The 21,895-nt window shown below is 46.5% G+C and overlaps 1 protein-coding gene across 2 annotated transcripts in view; it reads left to right on the forward strand.

The window, feature by feature from the left end:
* The first annotated feature begins 1,632 nt into the window (after window positions 1-1,632).
* The window catches only part of LOC137534750 (zinc finger and SCAN domain-containing protein 2-like), a 35,441-nt gene continuing 15,178 nt past the window's right edge, over window positions 1,633-21,895 (forward strand). For both annotated transcript variants that reach the window (XM_068256380.1, XM_068256379.1), the window contains exons 1-2: window positions 1,633-1,679; window positions 11,415-11,910. In XM_068256380.1, coding sequence (XP_068112481.1) covers window positions 11,466-11,910 — 445 coding nt within the window. In that variant the 5' untranslated portion in view covers window positions 1,633-1,679; window positions 11,415-11,465. The remainder of the gene's footprint in view (window positions 1,680-11,414; window positions 11,911-21,895) is intronic.

The following is a 21,895-nucleotide window of genomic DNA, read 5'->3' on the forward strand; positions in this document are numbered from 1 at the left end:
CCAGGGTCATACACAGGATAATCGGTTACGTGGTACAGGCAAAAGGGCTAGGCAAAAGACAGGTCAAGAGGCAATCCGAGCTCAATCCAGGCAGCAAACAATCGTAACGATATTCCAGGCGAAAGTTTAGTTAAGGCAGCAGACAAGGGTGGTCGAATAACAGGCAAAGGTCAAGTCCAGGTAATCCAATATAAGCATCAGCACAATACAGAGCACTCAGCAGCTAGCAAGCTAGAGCTATCACGGGCAAGGAACAAGTGCACTGAGCAGCCTTATATACTCCAGTCAACCAATCAGTGGCCGGCCACACATACCATTCAGCCAATCAGACTGCATGAACCCTGTCTAGATGTCAGCTGACTAGGAGATCAACACCAACTAGCAGAGTGTCAGCTAACTCTTAACACTTTCTGCGCCTGAGCGCATACGGCTGCCTCCTGATGCTATGCGCGCTATCTCTGCTGTCAGAGGTGTGTGCGCGTGCATCCCTGCCTGTGAGTGCGCACATTCCTGTTGGAAAGGACGCCAGTGTTGCTATGCGCACAGACAGGAAGAGGACAGCTCAGCGCGGACTCCCGCATCACGAGCTTGATCAGATGAATTCCTAACAATATCTTTGTTGTAGAAAAGTTCTGTGTTCAGAATTCTGTCATTGTTCTGTTTTGGGAAATACAGCCACTAATCCCTTCAAGGAAGAGTCCTTACCTGCAGAGTTACCCCTCCTATAAGTAGAGTGCAGAGTCCTGACTGGCAGATTTACCCCTCCTATAAGAAGAGTGCAGAGTCCTGACTGGCAGATTTACCCCTCCTATAAGAAGAGTGCAGAGTCCTGACAGGCAAAGTTACCCCTCCTATAAGAAGAATGCAGAGTCCTGACCGGAAGATTTACCCGCCCTATAAGAAGAGTGCAAAGTTCTGACCAGAAGATTTACCCCTTCTATAGGTAGAGTGCACAGTCCTGACCAGCAGTTTCCCTTCCTACAGGAAGAGTGCAGAGCCCTGACCAGAAGGGTTACCCCTCCTATACGTAGAGTGCAGGGTCGTGACCTGCAGAGTTACCGCTTTCTATAAGAAGAGTGCAGAGTCCTGACCTGAAATGATACCTCTACTATAGGAGGAGTGCAGAGCCCTGACCTCTTGACATGATGCTGACCACGTACCTGAGATGTTGATGGCAGCTTCTCATGTGGCTCACCACCCAGCAGCCCTGAAGAATACACAGGGCAAACTGGGGGACAAGGGCCAGAAGCACTAGCGGACCAACCAACTTGATGACTACTCCATCCATCCTAATCCATTTGGGTGCTGTTCATCTTGTTTAGTTGTTGCATAACTGACTTTGGGCATGATTCACATGTTTCACCTTATCTTATAATATAATTAAGATAAGAGAAGTAATATTGAAATTAAGTTAATCAGAACCTACTTACTTTGAGTGATTATTTTTCTTGTAAATGTGCTAAAAGGTTATTTTTATTAATTAGGTCATAAATAAGTCATGTACAGTATGAGAAGTTTTTTGAATAGAGCCAATTGAGAACAGTGAAAGGATGTTGCAGTTCCACTACTCTCCACAAGGTGGTGATCATATTTATGCAAGTGGAACGCAACGCATAGACAGGAAACTAAAGGAAGTGGGCGGTAGCATGGGGGACGCATTGGTGGAACTGGCAGGAGAGGTAATGAGATGATATTTTATATTTTGCCTGCAGATATTAGTCAATATGATTCCTGCTGCATGTAGGGCAGGCTAAGGAGGGCATGATTATTAGGAGTAGGTACAGTAGTATATTAAAGAGATGTGACATCTTCCTCTCTCCTCCTGTCTGCACCTCTCTTCCATCCAGCCCCTCTGTTCAATTGGATAACAACTCAGAAGGGGAGGCAGCAGAAGATGCTGCATAGAGAGCTGCTTACAGCTAGTGGAGACAGCGGGGAAGTAGGAATGACCATGTCTAGGAGAACTCACAGAGAAACATATGATCAGCTTATAGATTTGTAAGGGTCTGATTTGCTGTGATGACTTCCTGGTTAACACATGATCGTGACCAGCAAATCAGAGCCCTACAAATCTATCAGCTGATCATACGGATCACATGCTTCTGCATAAGTTCTCCTAGGCAGAGCCATTCCTATGGGCAGCAGCAGAATAATGCACCATGTCAGTATCATGCTTTGAACCTTTAATAGGCTCTAGTCTAATTTAGGGGACCCTGTAGGAAACCTCATAAGGAACAGTTCTCCAATCAGCACAGCACAAACGCTTTGTGATTGGCCAAATAGTGTGAGTGCAGTTTTCAACCTATCTGAAATCTAAAAGTTTGAGAGGGTGCTGTCCACCCAGTCTGTTTAGCGGAATTTCCCTGAGGTTTGCTGCTGGATCCCCTAAACTAGACTAGTACCCTTTAATTAATGTTAGCAGTCACAAGTGGTCCCTATCTCTGTCAGTAGTTACAAGGTCATCATAGTCTCTGTCACTTGATTATCAAGCACCACAAAGCAGGAGAAACACTACAGGAGTTAATACCAAAGATGGGGACGCTAGAAATCTGGGACACAAGGTTGGAAGCTGGAAGACACTGTGAAGGGTAGACTAGAAAGCTGGGACACAAGAGGAGGGTAATGGAAAGTTGGGATACACTATAGGGGGCACAGAAAAACTTAGCACACTATGGGGAACACTGGAAAGTTGGGATACACTAAGGTTGGAAGCTGGAACACTCTATGAAGGTGGCCAGGACCGGGGAGACTGGAAAGCTGGGACACAAGAGGGGGGTAATGGAAAGTTGGGATATACTGTGGGGGCACAGAAAAGCTTGGCACACTATAGGGAACACTGGAAAGTTGGGATAAACTAAATTGTGAAGCTAGAAAGCAGTATGAAAGTGGGTATGATGGGGGAGGGACCAGAAAGCTGGGTCACAGTATGGTATTAGTGGAAGTTGGCATACACTATGAGGGACACTGGTAAACTGTGACGCACTATGGGGGAAACTAGAAAGTTGGGACACCCCATGGGGCACTATGGAGGACAAAAAAAAGTTGCAACATACCAGTGAGGTCACTGGAACTTTGTTACTTTATATTTATTTCATGTGGCCCCTCCCACCATAATATAATTATCAGCTGTTTCATTTATTTTTGGTTCTCAGCCTGATGAGACAGGAATGCGGAGGCAGCCATTCCTGACCTGATACTTGCTGTCACTGACCCAGAACAAGTATGCATGTATACAATTTTAATGAACAATCAACCTTACAATCCCATAATTGTGATCGTAGGGAAACAATCAATTAGGCCCATAAATGCATAAAAAGTATAACCTATCCGATAATTTCAAATAGAACTGATTTGAAAAACAAATTGATGAAACGTTCAACAAATTGATCACTAGTTGTTAATTGGCACCATCAACACTACCTGATCTGATCAATGGGAAGGTCAGTCAATCACTAAATTGTGTCGTTAGTGGGTACCTTTAGACCTGCTACTGGTCTGTAGGCAGCAATCTTTAATGCTCTATCTTCTCTGACGCCTTTCTCTTATGAAAAATGTTGCTACAGTGGAAGACTGATCCAGGTGGGCCTTCACTCTCCACATGGATCAGTTAGCATTAGCTGCCCGCAACCCTATTGCTGCTTCATTAGTAGTCCTTCTTTGGATCTACTGTTTGGGGATGCTCTAGTATTCATCTAGCCACTGCAATTTGCCCTGTCCTGTTTTAGGCCTCATTCACATGGTGTCACGGTCAGTTACCTGTCCAGGTGAGGCGGCTGGCACATGCGGATGCTGGCGGTCGTTCTGGGGGGTCTCGGCGGGCCTCCCGGCAGGGTGGTCTGTCGGTGCTCTCCAGCGCGTGTAGCGTTGTGCGGCGAAAGTGTTGGCGCCGCAAGGCGTGGGCATGATTGCTGTGCACGCGCGCGCGCAAAGACTGCTGTCTTATGCATCTTCTTCTTGTTGTGCGTGTGTGCGCGTGCACGCGCGTGTGTATCGCGCATGCGCGTGTTCTCGTTTGCGCATGCGCGCGTGACGCGCTGCCGCGTGTGCGTGTGACGCACTACGTTGTGCGCACGTTGCGCGGTGCGTGCCAAACGGCCTATTTAAGCCTGGAGAGCCCAGACCTCTGTGCTGTGGCATTGCAGCAAGTTTGCTCCCGTGACGTGACACTTTGTCTGCCTGATCTCTGCCTTACTCCATGCTGAACCTTGCCTGTCTGATAGCCCGCTCTGTTGCCGAACCCTGCTCCGTACGACTACCCGCTCTGCTGCCGAACTTTGCCTGTCTGATAGCCCGCTTTGTTGCCAAACTCTGCCTGTCTGACTACCCGCTCTACCATCGACTCCGGACCGTCCAAGGATCTGCTGTTCTACCAGTCTGTTACAGGACCTACGTGGCAACACCATCTCTGGCGTACAGGTCATTGCAGTACCAGACCCGTCCTGCCGGAGTCTCCAGTTCCTGCTTGCTCCAACAACTGGATCTGCGAGCACTCCTGCCCCGTGTTAATCAGAGGCACCTGTTCCCAACTCAGGGCCTTTGGTTGATAAGCCGCAGGGGCTGCTGCTCTCAGCACATTGGTCTCCTTACCTCCAGGTACGTGACAGAATACCACAGCCTTTACATGGAGACCGCTGAGGCAGCGAAGGTTTTGACCACTTTGTATGAACAGATGTCGGCCCTGACTGAGGCGATGAAAGAACTGCAGGCTAGCAATCTACGCCTGGGAGGAAGAGTGGGCGCGATGTCTGCAACTGGGAACCAAGCTCCAGCAACCGCCCCTCCACCAGCTGCTAGCCCAGTTCTCGCATCTCCTGCTGCAGCTCCTCTTCCACCTCCGCCTGAACCACGTGTAGTTATGCCAGATCGGTTCTCTGGAGACCGAACCAAGTTCCGAGCTTTCCATTACTCATGTCAGCTCTACTTCAATCTGCAACCCCGCACTTATTACTTTGAAGAGGTAAAGGTGGTATTAATCATCTCCCTATTACAAGGGGAACCCCAAGCCTGGGCCCACAACCTTATGGATCAAGAACATGTATCACTATCAACATCAGAAACCCTGTTTGCAGCCATGGCAGTGCTATATGACGATCCACAGCGTAGTGCTACTGCTGAGACCGCCTTGGGATATCTTCGCCAAAGCCGCCGGTCGGTGGAAGAGTACACCGCGGAGTTCCGTCGGTGGGCGGCCGACACCGACTGGAATGATTCAGCTCTGAGATACCAATACCGGAAGGGTCTGTCAGCCTACATTAAGGATGAATTATCGCGTGCTGATGCTCCGGCTACTTTGGAAACACTCATTACCGCTGCAATCCAGATTGATAGACGGTTTCGGGAACGACAGCTGGAGAGATTCAGTGAACGCAGTCCACGTCCCAACTGGATACCTGCTTCCTCTGTCGGTGCTCCCGCTCCTGTGACAGACCAAGATCAGCCAGAGCCTATGCAGATTGGGGTTATTCGTTCTCGTCTCTCCCCTGAAGAAAGACAAAGACGGCGCCAGGAGAATCTCTGTTTCTATTGTGGATCAGCTGGTCACTTCTTAGATGCTTGCCCGATCCGCGCCCCTGGTGAGAAGAAACAAATCATGCCAACTCCACATACATATAAACTCCAGATTATTCGGCCATCCACTAACCATTTCTCTGTTCCTATCTCATTTCAGTTACCCGCAGGAAACCTTGAAGTATCAGCCATTATTGATTCAGGTGCATGCAGCTGCTTTATGGACATCACATTTGCCACTAATCACCGGATACCTGTGCAGTTTAAACAAAATCCCCTTTTAACCACTTGAGGACCCACCCTTTACCCCCCCTTAAGGACCAGCGCTGGTTTGATTGATCTGTGCTGGGTGGGCTCTGCAGCCCCCAGCACAGATCAGGGTGCAGGCAGGGAGATCAGATTGCCCCCCTTTTTCCCCCCCTATGGGGATGATGTGCTGGGGGGGTCTGATCTCTCCTGCCTGCTGTGGGTGGCGGGGGGGGCACCTCAAAGCCCCCCTCCGCGGCGAAATTCCCCCCTCCCTCTCCTACCTGCTGCCTCCCCCGGTGATCGGGGCTGCACAGGACGGCTATCCGTCCTGTGCAGCCAGTGACAGGACGTCCCCTGTCACATGGCGGCGATCCCCGGCCGCTGATTGGCCGGGGATCGCCGATCTGCCTTACGGCGCTGCTGCGCAGCAGCGCCGTACAAATGTAAACAAAGCGGATTATTTCCGCTTGTGTTTACATCTAGCCTGCGAGCCGCCATCGGCGGCCCGCAGGCTATTCACGGAGCCCCCCGCCGTGATTTGACAGGAAGCAGCCGCTCGTACGAGCGGCTGCTTCCTGATTAATTAGGCTGCAGCTGGCGACGCAGTACTGCGTCGCTGGTCCTGCAGCTGCCACTTTGCCGACGCACGTTATGAGTGTGCGGTCGGCAAGTGGTTAATCCATCTAGCCGACGGTAGTGAAGTGAGCTCTGGTCCGGTTGTCTATGAGACATTACCTCTCGCTACCACAATCCAAGGATTACACCAAGAACAACTGAAGCTGGACCTCCTTACTTCACCTCTTCATCCGGTCATCCTAGGACTACCCTGGCTTCAAGCCCATAATCCTGCTATTGACTGGTCTTCTGGCACTGTGTCCTTCCCGTCCACCTATTGCGACAAGAGTTGTATACTGGAACAACCAAGATCAAGGGGAACTCTTCTCTGTACCTCTTCTTTACAGGAAGCAATACCGGAACAGTATCATGCTTTTCTTGATGTATTTGACAAAAAGAAAGCCGATGTATTGCCTCCTCATCGGCCATATGATTGCCCCATTGATTTACTGCCCGGATCAGCAATTCCGTTTAGTCGTATGTTCCCCCTGTCAGAACCTGAGCAAGAAGTATTACGAGAGTACATTGAAGAAAACGTGAGGAAAGGCTTCATCCAACCTTCGAAATCCTCTGCTGGTGCGGGAATTTTCTTTGTCCAAAAGAAAGATGGAACCCTCAGGCCTTGTATTGATTACAGGGAATTGAACAAGGTTACAATCAAAAACAGGTACCCTTTACCACTTATGCCGGAACTGTTCCAGAAACTAAGAGACGCCGAGATCTTTACAAAACTGGATCTGAGAGGTGCCTATAACCTAGTAAGGATAAGAGAAGGGGATGAGTGGAAGACGGCCTTTAGGTCACGATACGGTCATTTTGAGTATCTAGTCATGCCATTTGGACTTTGCAATGCACCAGCCACCTTTCAGCACTTCATTAATGACGTTCTCAGGGAGTTCATTGATCACTTTCTAGTAGTATATCTGGATGACATCCTGATTTTTTCAGCATCCTTGGAGGAGCACAGGAAACAGGTTTGTCAGGTATTGGAGCAATTAAGACGTCACAGCCTTTATGCCAAAGCTGAAAAGTGTGAATTTGAGCAACATACAATTCAGTTCCTGGGACTTATTATCTCGGCGGAAGGGTTTACCATGGATCCCCAGAAAGTTCAAGCTATCCTTGAATGGCCAGCACCAATCAACAAGAAAGCAGTACAAAGATTTGTAGGATTCGCAAATTTTTACAGGAAATTTATTAGGAACTTTTCTGCCATCATTTTACCCATCACGAGGCTGACCCGACAACATGTCCCGTTTAAATGGACGGCGGAAGCTCAATGCGCCTTTGAGAAGCTAAAGAAACTATTCACGTCTGCATCCATTCTCAAGCACCCTGACCCGGCCGTGCCTTACGTCCTGGAAGTGGACGCTTCGGACTCAGCAGTGGGTGCAGTTCTATCGCAGAGATCGGGTGAAAAAGCAATTCTCTACCCCATAGCCTTCTTTTCCAGGAAATTGTCAGATGCGGAAAGGAATTATGATGTGGGAGACAGGGGGTTGTTAGCCATTAAATATGCTCTGGAAGAATGGCGATACTTATTGGAAGGGGCTTCTCAGGATATCCTAATCTACACTGATCATAGAAACCTAGAGTATCTGAAGACAGCAAAAAGACTTAACCCAAGACAAGCCAGATGGGCACTTTTTTTTTCAAGATTCTGTTTCCATATCACATATCGCCCTGGTGCAAAGAATACTAAACCGGACACGTTGTCTCGCATGTTCCCTGAAGAAGAGATGCCCAAGGTAATGAATACTGTTCTGTCCAGGCAGAATTTCTTATTAATACAACCGGAGTTAATTGAACGGCTACGTCAAGATTCTGCAGACCCACCGGACAAGATAAAGACACAGTTAGTAGCCAAAGACGGGTTGTGGCTTTTCAAAGATAGGGTTTTTGTGCCGGAAAAGCAACGGTTGGAGGTATTCAAACTGTGCCATGACCATCAGCTGACCGGTCACTTTGGAGTGGCAAAAACACAGGAATTAGTGCAACGTTTATTCTGGTGGCCTGCGTTGCAGAAGGACTGTGAAAAGTATGTCAAGTCATGCCAAGTATGCAGCCGGAGCAAGGGTTCGAATCTCAAGCCATGGGGACTGTTGAATCCACTACCTGTTCCTCCTAGACCATGGCATTCAATCTCAATGGACTTTATTGTAGAGTTACCGAAGGCAGATGGAGCTAACACAATCTTTGTAGTGGTGGACCGATTAACAAAGATGGCGCATTTTATTCCTATGAGGAGCTTACCTTCTGCAAGAATTACTGCTATGACATTCATCAAGGAGATTGTAAGGTTGCATGGTGTTCCTAACGATATCGTATCAGACAGGGGTACTCAGTTCACTTCACAGTTTTGGAAAGCACTATGTCAAATACTCAATATCCGGTTGCATTTTTCATCAGCATATCATCCACAATCCAACGGACAAACTGAACGCACAAATCAAACATTGGAACAATATCTCAGATGCTTCATTTCAGGGTCACAGGATAATTGGGTTCAATTATTACCATCCGCGGAATTTGCCTACAACAATTCAGTTCATGCGTCCACCAAGCAATCTCCATTCTTTGCCAACTATGGGTATAATCCCTCATTTCTACCTGGTATAGTGAAAGAATCCCCAGTTCCTGCAGCAGAGGAATTGGCCAAGTGGTTTGTTCAAAATAATCAACGTCTTCAGCAATCAATGACTCAGGCTCAGGAGGACTTTAAGAAGAAGGCTGATTGTCACAGGAGGGGAGATGTGAACTTGGAAGAGGGGGACCAAGTATACCTATCAACCAAGAATTTGAGACTTACATGTCCATCGAAGAAGCTAGGTCCTAAATTTATTGGGCCCTTTGAAATTAGAAGAAGAATTGGACAATCAGCTTATGAACTTAAATTACCTAGCAACCTCAGAATTCATCCTGTCTTTCACGTTTCTCTGTTAAAGCCAGTACTTCCGGACCTCTTTCCTGGACAGAATTCAGGACCACCTCCACCAGACATAGTGAATGGAGAAGAAGAATATGAAGTGGAAGATATTCTTGATTCCAGATGTAGGAGTAGCCGGCTACAATATCTTATTAAATGGAAGAACTTTGGAGCTGAGAACAACACCTGGGAACCAGCCTCTTTTGTTCATGCACCTGCTTTGGTGAGACGGTTCCATCAGAGGTATCCTGATAAACCAAGACCAGGAGGCATCCGGAGGCTGCCCGTAAGAGGGGGGCATTGTCACGGTCAGTTACCTGTCCAGGTGAGGCGGCTGGCACATGCGGATGCTGGCGGTCGTTCTGGGGGGTCTCGGCTGGCCTCCCGGCAGGGTGGTCTGTCGGTGCTCTCCAGCGCGTGTAGCGTTGTGCGGCGAAAGTGTTGGCGCCGCAAGGCGTGGGCATGATTGCTGTGCACACACGCGCGCAAAGACGGCTGTCTTATGCATCTTCTTCTTGTTGTGCGTGTGTGCGCGTGCACGCGCGTGTGTATCGCGCATGCGCGTGTTCTCGTTTGCGCATGCGCGCGTGACGCGCTGCCCCGTGTGCGTGACGCACTACGTTGTGCGCACGTTACGCGGTGCGCGCCAAACGGCCTATTTAAGCCTGGAGAGCCCAGACCTCTGTGCTGTAGTATTGCAGCAAGTTTGCTCCCGTGACGTGACACTTTGTCTGCCTGATCTCTGCCTTACTCCATGCTGAACCTTGCCTGTCTGATAGCCCGCTCTGTTGCCGAACCCTGCTCCGTACGACTACCCGCTCTGCTGCCGAACTTTGCCTGTCTGATAGCCCGCTTTGTTGCCAAACTCTGCCTGTCTGACTACCCGCTCTACCATCGACTCCGGACCGTCCAAGGATCTGCTGTTCTACCAGTCTGTTACAGGACCTACGTGGCAACACCATCTCTGGCGTACGGGTCATTGCAGTACCAGACCCGTCCTGCGGGAGTCTCCAGTTCCTGCTTGCTCCAACAACTGGATCTGCGAGCACTCCTGCCCCGTGTTAATTAGAGGCACCTGTTCCCAACTCAGGGCCTTTGGTTGATAAGCCGCAGGGGCTGCTGCTCTCAGCACATTGGTCTCCTTACCTCCAGGTACGTGACACATGGGTACATTGAAAAATGTATAAAAGCGCATGATAAAAAAGTATGCGTTTGTGCGCTTTTCAGTGTGTTGCGGTGCGCTTTTTTAAAGTGGATCCGAGATGAACTTTTATACATTGCATAATTGTGTTCCTTACATATGGTTTATAGGGCATTCCTCAAGCCAAAAACTTTTTTTGTTTGCTTTAATAGTCTAATTCCCTATAAACTAAACAAGCCTCACCCACAGCTTCTCCAAAACACCAAGGCACTCAGACCCATTTAGCAAGGGCTTATGGGAGCTCAGTCTGGGCAGGAGGAGGTTACTAGCCAGAGATTTCAGAGGCAGAGGGGAGGGGGGAGTGCAGTTTTCACAGGCTGAGGGGTGGAGATGCAGTTGCAGATTACCTGTGTAATGATGGCAAACAGAACATGGCCGCTTTCATTGTATCACAGGAATAAATCATCTTAAACTTGTTCTAGTTAGTTTTTCATCTCGGGTCCGCTTTAAGCACGTTTTGCTTACTGTAGCAGTCGCAGTTGTCAATAAAGCTTTGTTTTCATATGAAAATGTTTTGGGTTTTTTCAATTAAGGGTAAAAAACGCTTGCACTTCTATGCGCTAAAAAAGTGCACCCATTCGCTTGCATTGATGTGCGCTTTACAGCTCAACGCACAGAAATGCATGCAACACTACGTTTTTGTAATGCAGCGCAGCACATAGATGTGAACCAGGCACATTTAATTACATGGGAAAATCAATACCCAGCAGAATGCACAGGGCAATGCGCTGTGAAAAGAGCACAGAAACGGCCCTGATGTGAATGAGGCCTAAGTCACTCAGATCGCTGTGCTTGTCCATTATTCCTGCTTCACCATCCTCACTCTTCTTCAAACCATGAATATGTTCCTTTTTATATGAGGTTTATCAGTGCTAATGCATGACATACATTTGCTCTCTTTTTGTTGGTTTATAGTGAAAATCAGACCAAAGAGAAACTTGAGGTTAAAAGTAAGAAAATATTTATATGAAGAGTTATCAGCATCCTACAGAGGAGGGTGACATGATGAGGGCAATAAAGGAGAAAGAAGAAGAGACGTGTGTGATGGGTGATCAGCAGTCTGAGGAGGGAGGTGACATGATGAGGAAAATTAAAGAAGAAGAGACATATGTGAGAGCTAATCAACAGTCTACAGAGGAGGGTGAAATCATGAGGACAATTAAAGTGGAAGAAGAGACATATGTGAGGAGTGATCAGCAGTCTACAGAAAAGAACGTAATGACAAGGACAGTTAAAGAGGAAAAAGAAGAGACGTGTGTGAGGGGTGATCAGCAGTCTGAGGAAGGTGATGTGATGGGGACAGTTAAAAAGGAAGAAGAGGTATATGAGAGTGATGATCAGCGATATCTGGTGGAAAGTCCAATAAAGGTGACCATAAAAGAGGAAGATTCTTCACTGTATATAAGATCAGGCAAGTAATAAACACCATATGCAGAAACTTTCTTCTTTTCATTTTATTTTTAGGAATGTATGATATGCAGTTTATTAAAATGATGGCGAATCAACAAATCATCACATGACCAGATGACATCACATGACTACATAAAACGAGACTGGATTATCATTGGCAGCTAGTAAAGTTTTGAAGCCACTTTTAATTCATTACCTGTTGTATGCAGAAACTGAAAGGGTCTCTATTTGTTCCTTTGTGTTCTGTCTACACTCAGCTAATCTATACCAGTATTTATTTCTTATTCCATTTTTGGAAATAGCAGTGCCCCAGTTCCAAGGAAATAATTCTGGCCAAATAATAACAATATATGTGTGTTTTGGATCATAAGTGATGGTTTCTAGATCACTGTGTCACTATCATAATTCCACTTTGTAACTTCTCTTGATTACTCAGAGATATGACTGCGTTTTGGTAAAAAAAAGTTAATAAAAGCCCCTAGTAATCGTTTTGATGACCATAAGAACATCATCACACCTATCCTACAACCAAAGGTGATGGATAAACTGTATACTATATTTATTTATTTATGAAAAGTTCATCTTCATTCCTCAGTATGACATCATAGTGCCAACAAATGGGGAGGAGATACTGTACACCATATGAAAGGCCCATCTCCATTCCTCAGTATAACATCATAGTGCCAACAAATGAGGAGGAGATACTGTACACCATATGAAAGGCCCATCTCCATTCCTCAGTATAACATCATAGTGCCAACAAATGAGGAGGAGATACTGTACACCATATGGAATGTCCATCTCCATTCCTCAGTATAACATCATAGTACCAACAAATGAGGAGGAGATACTGTACACCATATTAAAGGCCCATCTTCATTCCTCAGTATAACATCATAGTACCAACAAATGAGGAGGAGATACTGTACACCATATGAAAGCCCCATTTCCATTCCTCAGTATAACTGTAACGATTGTGGAATCGTCTCCGTGGTCAGCGCACCAGACGTGCGCTGACGCGGATTTCCTCCACAAGCGTATATTTGCGGACACCCAGGCTAGGTGCTATGCACCCGCAGAGGGCAATTCCCACCGGCAGATGGCGCTGTGGAGTGCAGGCGAACACCGCCGCTGCACAGCCACAGATGTCAGATGGGAATTGTACAGAACCCGATAAACGGGGCTGAAGAGCCCGTAAAGAGAAAGAGCACAGGGACAGGATGTATGTGTGTGCACCAAACTAGCCGCCACCCAGCGACAGTGAACACACAACAGCGGAAACAAAGTGGGAACGCAATCACAAGATTGGCGATTGCCGATAGAGACACAAGACAGAGCAGGACAGTGCACAAGGGTAGCAAAGGCACAGCAAATCATACAATAAGGAGATACGGAAAATAACAAACGCTAGCTAACCACGAACACCGCACTCATTCGCAACAGTGCACGCGGTTATGCGCGGTCTCCACGTGATAAGCACAATAGAGACAAGCACGCCTAACTAACCATTAACAGACAAACATGAAACAGAGGACGCGAGCGCTTGCTTAACGGTTACCTCACCGAGCCTCCAGCAAGCGTAGCAGACAAGACAGACACACGAAAACAGGGACAAGCGAGAGATAGGATCCACAGCACTAGCGAAAAGTGGCTAGCGCGATCCCAGAAGACAGAACAGAAGGATCCCCAGCGCTAGCGAAAAGTAGCTAGCGCGATCCCAGGAGACAGAACAGAAGGATCCCCAGCGCTAGCGAAAAGTAGCTAGCGCGATCCCAGGAGACAGAACAGAAGGATCCCCAGCGCTAGCGAAAAGTGGCTAGCGCGATCCCAGGAGACAGAACAGAAGGATCCAAACACACGGCAGACAGAACCGATGAGGTAGGCAGAAACAACCGCTGTTCCAACCTACACTCCAGACTCAATCAGAAGGATCCACAGCTGCTAACGCTAGGGCTTGTGCGATCCAAACACAAGACAGACGGAACAGGCAAAACAGATAATGCAATCCTAACTGCACTAGGGAACTGCCTAGTGCATCCCCACAAATTACACTAAGATAACTTCAACAAACGAGAATGGCTGACACTCCAGCAGTGTCCATCAGGAACAGACCATGGAAGGGAAATGTCCAGCAAAGCATTCTGGGAGCAGAATGCTTTTATAGTGCCAGTCATCAAAAGAAGGCAGGTAACGGATTTGCATGACTAATGTATGCAAATTCCTCAGCAACACAAGCTGCACAACTGACAGAAGGTCTCCTTTCCAGAGTCCTGCAGCAAGCAAACCTAAACAATGGTCAAAAGGCTGCCTGCCTGCGCAGGCAGCTGAGCGGATTCTCACAATAACATCATAGTACCAACAAATGAGGAGGAGATACTGTACACCATATGAAAGCCCCATTTCCATTCCTCAATATAACATCATGTTCCAGAGAAATTAGATGGAAGTACCATACACCATATGAGAGATCCACCACTTTGCACCATGGAAATATCACCAATTCTCCAAAAATAGTTTGGTCTTTACAGTTGCGCTCACTCTCCGTCTTTCCACCTTCAAAGCTATCCAGAGTAATATTTAGGAGAAACACCATCAGTTTGCTTTCATGGATTAATCAGTATCTGCCAGCAGGGCTCTCTCAATCAGACATCTCTGCAAGAGCCCCTGATGCGTCATAGCTATGACGAAACTAGTAGGAGGGAGCCAAAGACGCCATGCTGAGCCAGAGAACGGGGAGGACAAGCAAGACGCAGCTAAGCCACCCGGTTAAGAGATGGTGATATACAACGTTTATTGTGTTTTTAAAATGTATTCGAATTATTGATTTTAGAATTGATTAAATAGTGGTTTTACACGTGGCAGTTTCTTTCTAAGTTACTTGCATAGATTTCTGATTGAGAAAGCCCTGGTGGTGGTGGCAGATACTGATTAATCTATGAAAGCAAACTGATGGTGTTTCTCCTAAATATTACTCTGGATACAGTTTTGAACGAGGAAAGACGGAGAGTGAGCGCAACTGTAAAGTTTTGTGTTTTGGATTGGGGTAAATCCAAGTACAGCGCGCTCCACTGGAGATGAACTGGATGGTGAATATTGTTTTTTCAGGGAATTGTTAAGCTCAGCATTACCCAAATAGGAGTTTTCTTTGACGTTTTGCATCTTTTTTTTTTGAAAATTCTTTTTTAGTTGAGTTTTTTAAAGAAAAGCGAACAAACTCAGATGCAGCCACCCACGCACGCAGGCGGGGGGGGGGGGGGGGCATCCGTAACATACAATAGACACAGCACAATTTTGGACCAACCTGTCCCAACAGAAAAAGACCAACACCTCCCTCACTCCCCCCACCCTGATCCACCACCCCCCACCCACCTAGGCCAAGCAATTGGCCAATATAAGTAACATGTATATCTTGATCCAGGTGTAAGTATTCAGTTAGATTCCACTTTATCTGTCCAAGGCTTCCAAACGTTCTTGAATTTTTGTGGGCAGCCTCTGGCTGTGTATGCAGCTTTATAAAGAGGCAGAGAGTTATTTATTAAGGATTTCCACTGTTGAATGGACGGGGGTTCTGTAGCCTTCCAGTTGAGAACAATAGCCTTCCGATAGTAAAAGAGGGTAAGTCCAAGTAGGGTTCTTTGGGTTCTCCTGGGGGCCAGCGAGGAGGTTAACCCTAAAAGGCACCATGTAGGGTCCGGTTTAACCGGGGTGTGTGAGAAGTGTGTTAAAAACTCACATATACTGGCCCAGATGGGAGCAATTTTAGGGCAGCTCCAAAAGATATGATCAAAGTCCGCCTGAGGGGCGTCGCAGCGCCAACAGGCATTACTGTGTGTAGAGTTAAATTTGTCCAGTTTAGCTGGTGTTAGGTACGCTCTGTGCAGTACTTTGAACTGGATAAGTCTATCCCTGGTGGCAATAAGATGTTGAAATGGTATAATCCAGGCGTCCTCCCACTCCTCATCATCAATGAGTGGTGCAATGTCCATCCAGGGAGGCTTAAATATTGAAACGTGTGGTTCAGTAATAAGTATGATATTCTTATAGATTGAGGATAAGGCCTTGGTTAGGTTATTGGTTAGGAGGGTATCCTCAACTTCAGACGAGCGAATGCGAGGAGGAGAAGTTCCGAACTGGGCCTGGTAGGCGTGACGCAACTGCAAAAATCTGAAGAAGTGAGAATTAGGAAGGTTGTAGGTTTCTTTCAGTTGGTCGAAAGTTGCAAGAGTTCCGGATACTACAATGTGGGATATATGGCTGACACCTTTGGAGATCCAAATTATAGGATCGGGTATAGTGTAGAAGTTCTTAAGAGTGGATGTGGATAAAGGAAAGATGTAGTTCCAGCACTCAACTGAGATTGCAATTGCAACAGGGGACTGGGCTGGGCTTTGCTATATAATGAACTGTAGAGGTGTGGGTCCCTTTAAACTGCGTGCTCCGGCAGGAAGTCAAGTGGCGATATGATGTGTATGGAGGGAGAGAGAGCACAAAGCCAGCACTGCAGTTGGGGTTCTTTATTGTAGCAAAGACGAACACTTACAGTTCTGTAGCAGCCAGGTGTCAGGGCAGGTTAAGTGGGCGCCAGGTCTGTGTCCCCCTGCGGACGTCCGTTTCGCGCTAACCGCGCTTGTTCACCGCAATGGGGAAAGAGTTGGGGGCGGGCTGCATCGGCGTGGATTACATACCACGTCACGGCGGCACTTCCGCCTACGTTAGCTGGCCGCGCCCCCTGTTGCCATGTCAACTATGGACGCCCACTCGCCCTGCAGTAAGGACGAAAAGCGTCCATGTAGCCTGGCGACGAGGAGTACGCCTACCGACACACCCCGCCACACAGTCCGGAGCCCAGCCTCCCAGCAGTTCTTAAGAGTGGGATTGTTCCACAGCGGGGTTTTAGGTGAAAGAGCTTTGGAGGAGGGAGAGTCCCATGATTGCACCAGAATGCATGCTTTAATGACCGTTTTCATTGACGTAGTTAACGGATATGGACTTTAACCACTTGAGGACCGTGGGCTTTACCCCCCTTAAGGACCGGCCACTTTTTTTCCATTCAGACCACTGCAGCTTTCACGGTTTATTGCTCGCTCATACAACCTACCACCTAAATGAATTTTGGCTCCTTTTCTTGTCACTAATAAAGCTTTCTTTTGGTGCTATTTGATTGCTGCTGCGAGTTTTACTTTTTATTATATTCAGCAAAAAAGACATGAATTTTGGCAAAAAAAAAGATTTTTTTAACTTTCTGTGCTGACATTTTTCAAATAAAGTAAAATTTATGTATACATGCAGCGCAAAAAATGTGGACAAACATGTTTTTGATTAAAAAAAAACCCATTCAGTGTATATTTATTGGTTTGGGTAAAAGTTATAGCGTTTACAAACTATGGTGCAAAAAGTGAATTTTCCCATTTTCAAGCATCTATGACTTTTCTGACCCTCTGTCATGTTTCATGAGGGGCTAGAATTCCAGGATAGTATAAATACCCCCCAAATGACCCCAATTTGGAAAGAAGACATCCCAAAGTATTCACTGAGAGGCATAGTGAGTTCATAGAAGATATTATTTTTTGTCACAAGTAAGCGGAAAATGACACTTTGTGACAAAAAAAAAAAAGTTTCGATTTCTTCTAACTTGCGACAAAAAAAAATGAAATCTGCCACGGACTCAGCATGCCCCTCTCTGAATACCTTGAAGTGTCTACTTTCCAAAATGGGGTCATTTGTGGGGTGTGCTTACTGTCCTCGCATTTTGGGGGTGCTAATTTGTAAGCACCCCTGTAAAGCCTAAAGGTGCTCATTGGACTTTGGGCCCCTTAGCGCAGTTAGGCTGCAAAAAAGTGCCACACATGTGGTATTGCAATACTCAGTAGAAGTAGTATAATGTGTTTTGGGGTGTATTTTTACACATACCCATGCTGGGTGGGAGAAATATCTCTGTAAATGACAATTTTTTTTACACACAATTGTCCATTTACAGAGGTCTTTCTCCCACTCAGCATGGGTATGTGTAAAAATACACCCCAAAACACATTATACTACTTCTCCTGAGTACGGCGATACCACATGTGTGGCACTTTTTTGCACCCTAACTGCGCTAAGGGGCCCAAAGTCCAATGAGTACCTTTAGGATTTCACAGGTCATTTTGAGAAATTTCGTTTCAAGACTACTCCTCATGGTTTAGGGCCCCTAAAATGCCAGGACAGTATAGGAACCCCACAAATGACCCCATTTTAGAAAGAAGACACCCCAAGATATTCCGTTAGTAGTACGGTGAGTTCATAGAAGATTTTATTTTTTGTCACAAGTTAGCGGAAAATGACACTTTGTGAAAAAAAACCAATAAAAATCAATTTCCGCTAACTTTTGACAAAAAATAAAATCTTCTATGAACTCACCGTACTACTAACGGAATACCTTGGGGTGTCTTCTTTCTAAAATGGGGTCATTTGTGGGGTTCCTATACTGCCCTGGCATTTTAGGGGCCCTAAACCGTGAGGAGTAGTCTTGAAATGAAATTTCTCAAAATGACCTGTGAAATCCTAAAGGTACTCATTGGACTTTGGGCCCCTTAGCGCAGTTAGGGTGCAAAAAAGTGCCACACATGTGGTATCGCCGTACTCAGGAGAAGTAGTATAATGTGTTTTGGGGTGTATTTTCACACATACCCATGCTGAGTGGGAGAAACACCTCTGTAAATGGACAATTGTGTGTAAAAAAAATTACAAAATTGTCATTTACAGAGATATTTCTCCCACCCAGCATGGGTATGTGTAAAAATACACCCCAAAACACATTATACTACTTCTACTGAGTATGGCAATACCACATGTGTTTGGGGTGTATTTTTACACATACCCATGCTGGGTGGGAGAAATAACTCTGTAAATGGACAATTGTGTGTAAAAAAATCAAAAGATTGTCATTTACAGAGGTATTTCTCCCACCCAGCATGGGTATGTGTAAAAATACACCCCAAAACACATTATACTACTTCTCCCGAGTATGGCGATACCACATGTGTGGCACTTTCTTGCACCCTAACTGCGCTAAGGGGCCCAAAGTCCAATGAGTACCTTTAGGATTTCACAGGTCATTTTTGTTTCAAGACTACTCCTCACGGTTTAGGGCCCCTAAAATGCCAGGGCAGTATAGGAACCAGGGCTGTGGAGTCGGGCAATTTTGGGTGCCTGGAGTCGGAGTCGGGAAAAAATGCACCGACTCTGACTCCGACTCCTAATGAATTTGTAACTGTAATTAAAATAGAAAATATAATAAAATGTACTATTTCTCAGATAAGTCATTAAAAATAATGTATATATACAGTATATATACAGTAATAGCTGTGCTTAGTCCACAAAAATGAAATAAACCAATCAAAATTAGTTACTTGTGCTGCTTCAATAAAGCAGTCCCCGTATTTTTAAAGTCAGATATACATATCTGATTGTGACTGTATATATGATGTGTACACAGGAATTTCTTATATATACTAAATAACATCTATGCTGTAAGTATAAAGCCTGATGTGTAGCCATGTCACTAATAGAGATGGTCATTGAGATGGAAATAATTCTGCATTGATGCTGATTTATGCAAATGTATGTACTTCCTTTGCTGATGAAATCAAATCATTTGATATGTTATTAAAATTTGGTTTGGTGACTACAAATTAAAGGGTAACTGAGACGGATGAAAAGTAAAGTTTTATACATACCTGGGGCTTCCTCCAGCCCCCTTCAGGCTAATCAGTCTCTCACTGTCCTCCACCACCCGGATCTTCTGCTATGAGTCCTGGTAATTCAGCCAGTCAGCGCTGTGCGGCCGCATGCCGCTCCCACAGCCAGGAACATTCTGCACCTGCGCAATAGTGCTGCACAGGTGTAGTATGCTCCTGGCGGCGGAGTGTGTGCATGCGCACTACGCCTGACTGGCTCAAGTACCTGGACTCATAGCAGAAGATCCAGGTGGTGGAGGAGGACAACGAGGGACTGATTATCCTGAAGGCGGCTGGAGGAAGCCTCAGGTATGTATAAAACTTTAATTTCATCTGTCTCAGGTTTACTTTGTTACACAGTAGTACTATACTCTACATATGCACTCCCCACAGAGCTGCAGGGAAGCCACTGAGAATGCTGTGCACATTGAACACGGAGGTGTTGTCTGTTTACAATCTCCTCATTCCCCTGCAGAGTACCTGCACATCATTCTTACATGTACCCACACTTACATTGCCTAGGGCCTGATAGATGTTCTTTGTTCCGGTTTGTACCTTTTACAAGTACTCTTACCAAGGACTAGTTTTAGTCTAAAGGGAATAAATATAGTAGTCTACATATCCTTCTCACTTCAATTGTCTTGTAAAATTCCTAAGCGTTGGCAGTTAAGAGACGAATTTCATGTTACGTACTTTTAATCAACAAAATTGTAATATGCAAATTAGAGGAGTCGGAGTCGTGGAGTCGGAGTTGGTGGAATCCTAAACTTTTTGGACCGACTCCACCCCACTAATGACCCCATTTTAGAAAGAAGACACCCCAAGGTATTCCGTTAGGAGTATGGGGAGTTCATAGAAGTTTTTATTTTTTTGTCACAAGTTAGCGGAAATTGATTTTAATTGTTTTTTTTTCACAAAGTGTCATTTTCCGCTAACTTGTGGCAAAAAATAAAATCTTCTATGAACTCACCATACTCCTAACGGAATACCTTTGGGTCTCTTCTTTCTAGAATGGGGTCATTTGTGGGGTTCCTATACTGCCCTGGCATTTTAGGGGCCCTAAACCGTGAGGAGTAGTCTTGAAACCAAATGTCGCAAAATGACTGTTCAGGGGTATAAGCATCTGCAAATTTTGATGACAGGTGGTGTATGAGGGGGCGAATTTTGTGGAACCGGTCATAAGCAGGGTGGCCTTTTAGATGACAGGTTGTATTGGGCCTGATCTGATGGATAGGAGTGCTAGGGGGGTGACAGGAGGTGATTGATGGGTGTCTCAGGGGGTGGTTAGAGGGGAAAATAGATGCAATCAATGCACTGTGGAGCTGATCGGAAGGGGGTCTGAGGGGGATCTGAGGGTTTGGCTGAGTGATCAGGAGCCCACACGGGGCAAATTTGGGCCTGATCTGATGGGTAGGTGTGCTAGGGGGTGATAGGAGGTGATTGATGGGTGTCTCAAGGTGTGATTAGAGGGGGGAATAGATGCAAGCAATGCACTGGTGAGGTGATCAGGGCTGGGGTCTGAGGGCGTTCTGAGGGTGTGGGCGGGTGATTGAGTGCCCTAGGGGCAGATAGGGGTCTAATCTGATGGATAGCAGTGACAGGGGGTGATTGATGGGTAATTAGTGGGTGTTTGGAGGAGAGAACAGATGTAAACAATGCACTTGGGAGGTGATCTGACGTCGGATCTGCGGGCGATCTATTGGTGTGGGTGGGTGATCAGATTGCCCGCAAGGGGCAGGTTAGGGGCTGATTGATGGGTGGCAGTGCCAGGGGGTGATTGATGGGTGGCAGTGACAGGGGGTGATTGATGGGTGATTGACAGGTGATCAGTGGGTTATTACAGGGAAGAACAGATGTAACTAATGCACTGGCGAATTGATAAGGGGGGTCTGAGGGCAATCTGAGCGTGTAGGCGGGTGATTGGGTGCCCGCAAGGGGCAGATTAGGGTCTGATCTGATGGGTAACAGTGACAGGTGGTGATAGGGGGTGATTGATGGGTAATTAGTGGGTGCTTAGGGTAGATAACAGATGTAAACACTGCGCTTGGGAGGTGATCTGACGTCGGATCTGCGGGCGATCTATTGGTGTGGGTGGGTGATCAGATTGCCCGCAAGGGGCAGGTTAGGGGCTGATTGATGAGTGGCAGTGACAGGGGGTGATTGATGGGTGGCAGTGACAGGGGGTGATTGATGGGTGATTGACAGGTGATCAGTGGGTTATTACAGGGAAGCACAGATGTAAATATTGCACTGGCGAATTGATAAGGGGGT

Source organism: Hyperolius riggenbachi, chromosome 10, assembly GCF_040937935.1.
Source record: "Hyperolius riggenbachi isolate aHypRig1 chromosome 10, aHypRig1.pri, whole genome shotgun sequence".
Taxonomy (NCBI): domain Eukaryota; kingdom Metazoa; phylum Chordata; class Amphibia; order Anura; family Hyperoliidae; genus Hyperolius; species Hyperolius riggenbachi.